The following is a 4488-nucleotide window of genomic DNA, read 5'->3' as shown; positions in this document are numbered from 1 at the left end:
TTTTTTTTTTTTTTTTTTTTTTTTTTTTTGTCTTTCAAGCTTCAACGTTTCATTTGTCCTTCGACCACGGGTGGGATCTCTAATCCCTTGTTTTGTTTCTGCACGTTCCCTTGCCAACCTGAGCACAATGTTTAATATTATCGCTTTTAATATCATGTTTAAAAAATACCCATAAAATTTTAAAAATATTATTAACATCTTAACATTTATAGAAAACAAAGGTTAAAAGTTATCTAAAAAAATTTATTTTTTTAAGTTAAATATTAATATTACTTTAGAAGGTTTATGCATATTTTTGAAATGAGGAAGTAACGTGTAACAATAAGAGTATTTTTTAACTTAAAATTTGAAACACTTTTGAAAGTTGAAGAGATTGAGATTACCAATATGCATGTCGAAACCACGATTCTTGAGCTCACGATACTCTTGACACATTGCACAACCCAAACACCAAAAATGAACACAGCAATCGTTGCAGGGAGTTTGTTGAAGCTGATACTTTGCCCTCAGTAGAGAACGATAATGGCATGTATAAAGGCATATGCAGGGCGTAAAGCAAGAAATCACAGTGAAAATCGATGCCTGACCCAAACAGGCTGCATACACACCCATAAACATATAAACACTTAATATTAGACCCACTTCTAGGTTATAGTCAGTTCGGTTTCCCTAGTTTTGGACCCAATCGAGAAACGAACAGAACGGATCTGTTCGGTAGAAATGAAAATCGAACTAGTTATGAGAGTTTTATATTAGACCCATTTTGATTTTCATATTTATAGTTTGATAAAATCTGTTTGGCTAAATATTAGACGTAGTTTAGCAAATGGATGTAACGAAGCTTACAACTTGATCCTTCATCAATAATCTCGGCGGCTCTCCCGAAAGGCACGCATGGACACCAAATCGTACAGCAACCTGTAAATTAAATTCATAAATATAATTCAATTGGTTGAGATATAAAATTTTCAATTATTATATTTAATAATGAAAAAATATTGCATAAAAGAGGAGAGAGTTAAGAATGATGGTAATTAATAGAGATGGAGAAGGAGAATGAATTTACATGAGCCAATGTCGTCGAAGCAGTCACAGAGGCCGGTGGACCATGGCGTTCCGTTGCCTGCATTCACCGGAATACCGCCGGACATCTTCTTCTCCTTCAAATAAGCCTACCAAATTTGCCTTCGAATTCTGGGTTGTGGAGTTCTTCTGTCCTCCAATTTATTGATTTTTAGTTCTTGGAACACATTTTAAAAAAAGTTAAAGTGGACAAAATTTTGGAAAGTTTACGTTGATGTTTTGTTTGGGTTGGGTTTTTATCAATAATGTTGTTTTGGATAATGTTTGTATGTGTGGTCCATATAAGTCCTTATCTTTCCTATGTTATATGATGCAAACTTTGGGAAACTATCTGCATTCCATCCATACATACTCGTGTTATTTACTCTAAAAACTATCGCCCATTCTTTCTATTTATATTTTTTAAGAAATTTTTTCAGAAAGTAAATTGCTCCAAGTAAAACATGTTTAATATTAAAAAATTTAGAATTATTGACCGGCTAGAAAAAATAAATAAAAATAAAAAAAACTCTAACCTAAGACATAAAATTTGGATAAGATAAAAAATCTAACATGAGAGCGTGGTGTTAGACGAACACGACTCTCCACAATGATATGATATTGTCCACTTTGAGCATAAGCTCTCATGGCTTTGCTTTGGGCTTCCCAAAAGGCCTCATACCAATGGAGAGTATTCCTCACTTATAAACCCATGATCATTCCCTAAATTAGCCGATGTGGGACTTTCATCATCCAACACCTCCCCTCGAACAAAGCACGCCTCCCCTTAATCGAGGCTCGACTCCTTTGGAGTCTTAGTCATTTTTGACTGCCTTCGTACCTTCGAGGAGGCTTGACTCCTTTTAGAGTTCTTTGTTCGACATTTAAGGATTTGCCAATCTATTGACACGGTTAAGTTTAGGGCATGGCTATGATACCATGTTAGACGAACACGACTCCCCACAATGGTATGATATTGTCCACTTTGAGGCCTTTTGGGAAGCCCAAAGCAAAGCCATGAGAGCTTATGCTCAAAGTGGACAATATCATACCATTGTGGGGAGTCGTGTTCGTCTAACACGTGGAACACTCTTGATAAATATATTTAAAGGGACACATGTTAAATGTTAACAAGTGCAAGCCTACCATAAGCACAGGAGCAGAATCTTACAAAAAAAAAAATGAGAGAATTATTAATAATGACAACAGTGTATGTGTAACCCAACCGTCCCAATTCACGGCTAGTATATATATATATATTTGTCTTTTTCCTATTATTATTAATTTTATAATTTCAAAATGTAGATATTATGAAAATATTTTTATATCCGTATAAAAATGTTTCGTTTTATTCTCGACCAACGAAAAGATGTGGACAGCTAGTGGTCGGTTGAGTAGTCACAATCATCCTATTGAAAAATGGGCTAAATTGTACTCGATTGGCGTGGGCATTCATTGAATGTCACATCAACCCTGTCACTTTCTTCATTTGCTCGAATACAATTTTTTTTAATATGATTTAATGCTGTTACAAATTCTTTAATTTGATATAATAAAAACTATATTATAAAATTTAAGTTTTAAATCATATTTTAATTATTGTACTTTTCGATTCTCTCGCTAGATCTCAACGTTCCTTATCCTTCGATCATAGTAATGGCAACGACGATGGACGGCTAGAATGGTGGAGAAGGAGAGAGAAAATACAAGAGAGAGAAAGGAAGGAGTCCAATTCATTATTATTAAATTAATACAAATTTTGTTAAATCTTAGAAGCTATTTAAAATATTAATATTACTATAATATTTCTTTTTCTTAAACGTTGGTTTAGATTCGAAGGTCGAAATGTTTATTTTTTAATTTACACTCGTTAATTTTTTTCAACTAATTTTGATTTGTTGATGTTCTTAGATCGGTTGATCTTTTTGAACTGATCATCAATTTATTGATTTTCTGGAATTGGACTATAATTTCTTAATCTTTTCGAAGACTCCATTCATTTAAGTTCAAGTTCTTACTAATCTTTAGAGATATTTCAATCTGTTGATAGAACATAATAGAATATTCATATTGCCCTCTTAAAGAAATAGAACTGTAAAGGAAATTATTTTGATTAGACTGTCTTTTTTTCGACTTGTCTTGAGTTGTCTATTATTTATATCAATTTATTACCTTACAATATCCCTAGTTTTTTTTATCTCTTTTGTGAGGGAATAGTAACCAATTCCCTGAATCTATGGAGTTCCCCCAAAAATTGATTTATCTTATTATTAATCAAGAATTTCTTATAGAGCTAGAACGACTCTTAGAAATTGCAAATACTAATTTGTTAAGAATTAATCGGATTGAAGCTATAGCATCATCATTCGCTCGAATCGAAATATCTACGAGATCCGGGTCACAATTTGTATCAATTAAACAAATAGTTGGAATTCCCAACATGATACATTCTTGAAGATTCCGATATTCTTCTTGTTGATCAACGATAATTACAATATCGGGTAACCCCATCATATATTTAATCCCGCTCAGATAAGTTTTACGAAATATTTTACCCTCCCTTTTTAGGTATCTTGAAAGACGGGTAGATCTTACTTTCTTTACTCTTTAGCATACATGTTTTAAAATCGTGAGACTAACAAAAATACGTTATGGGTCAAAGCGGACAATATCGGCTAGTGGTGAGTTTAGGTTGTTCACTGCCAAGGGTCGATAGGTGGGGATAAGTAGGTTAATGTCGCTATATATTAGTTCGAGTTCGATCAAGGTTCATAACTTGGTTTTTGTAGAGAGAAAAATCTAATGATTACTTGCGACTTATTGTGTAACTATTATCATCATGCACGGTAGAAATTGAACTAAAAAATTTAAAAGTTTGAAGATGATGTAGAGTTTCTAAACAACTCGAACATTAGAATAATTGGTCTTAATTGAACTCGAAATTCTATCCAAACCATGACATCCATATTACATTAAAACTTGACCTGAACAAACAAACGGTATAAAAGAGGAACTCAATTAAAAGATTTCGACATAGAAATGCATAGAGGAAACAACCATTCCTCTTATTCCTTCCCTTTCATAATACTCTTTTTAAGTTTTTTGGCTTTAACGTTTCATTTGTCCTTCGATTATGGGTGGGATCTCTATACCGTTATTTTGTTTCTGCATGTTTCCTTGCCAACCTGAACACGACGTTTAATATCATCGCTTTCTTAAAATATAGGCTAAAGTAATAAAAATACTCTTGAATTTTATATTTTATCAAAATTATATAACTTTCAAAAGTTTAAATAATATTTTAACTTTTAAAAAGGATAAAAAAATATGTTAGTTTTAGAGGGAAATAATTAATATTTCAATAACATTTAAAAAATATACTTTAATTATAAAAAGTAAAAAAAAAAAAAAAAAAAAAAAAAAAAA

The 4488-nt window shown here is 32.1% G+C and overlaps 2 protein-coding genes across 3 annotated transcripts in view; both read right to left on the bottom strand.

The window, feature by feature from the left end:
* The window catches only part of LOC111495886 (cell number regulator 2-like), a 1640-nt gene extending 427 nt beyond the window's left edge, over positions 1-1213 (bottom strand). The window contains exons 1-4 of the mRNA XM_023146083.1: positions 1067-1213; positions 847-918; positions 384-596; positions 36-118 (exon numbers count right to left, since the gene is read on the bottom strand). Of these exons, the coding sequence (XP_023001851.1) occupies positions 42-118; positions 384-596; positions 847-918; positions 1067-1151 (447 nt within the window). The 5' untranslated portion in view covers positions 1152-1213 and the 3' untranslated portion in view covers positions 36-41. The remainder of the gene's footprint in view (positions 1-35; positions 119-383; positions 597-846; positions 919-1066) is intronic.
* A 2760-nt stretch (positions 1214-3973) lies between these two features.
* LOC111495965 (cell number regulator 2-like) overlaps positions 3974-4488 on the bottom strand; it is a 4796-nt gene continuing 4281 nt past the window's right edge. Inside the window, exon 4 of one of the 2 annotated variants that reach the window (XM_023146365.1) lies at positions 3974-4247. In XM_023146365.1, coding sequence (XP_023002133.1) covers positions 4171-4247 — 77 coding nt within the window. In that variant the 3' untranslated portion in view covers positions 3974-4170. The remainder of the gene's footprint in view (positions 4248-4488) is intronic. The other variant, XM_023146279.1, reaches the window with a different exon arrangement.

The sequence above is a fragment of the Cucurbita maxima genome, unplaced genomic scaffold (assembly GCF_002738345.1).
Source record: "Cucurbita maxima cultivar Rimu unplaced genomic scaffold, Cmax_1.0 Cma_Scf00001, whole genome shotgun sequence".
Taxonomy (NCBI): Eukaryota; Viridiplantae; Streptophyta; class Magnoliopsida; order Cucurbitales; family Cucurbitaceae; genus Cucurbita; species Cucurbita maxima.
The sequence above is the reverse complement of the archived record's forward strand: the minus strand, read 5'-3'. Positions and strand labels throughout refer to the sequence as shown.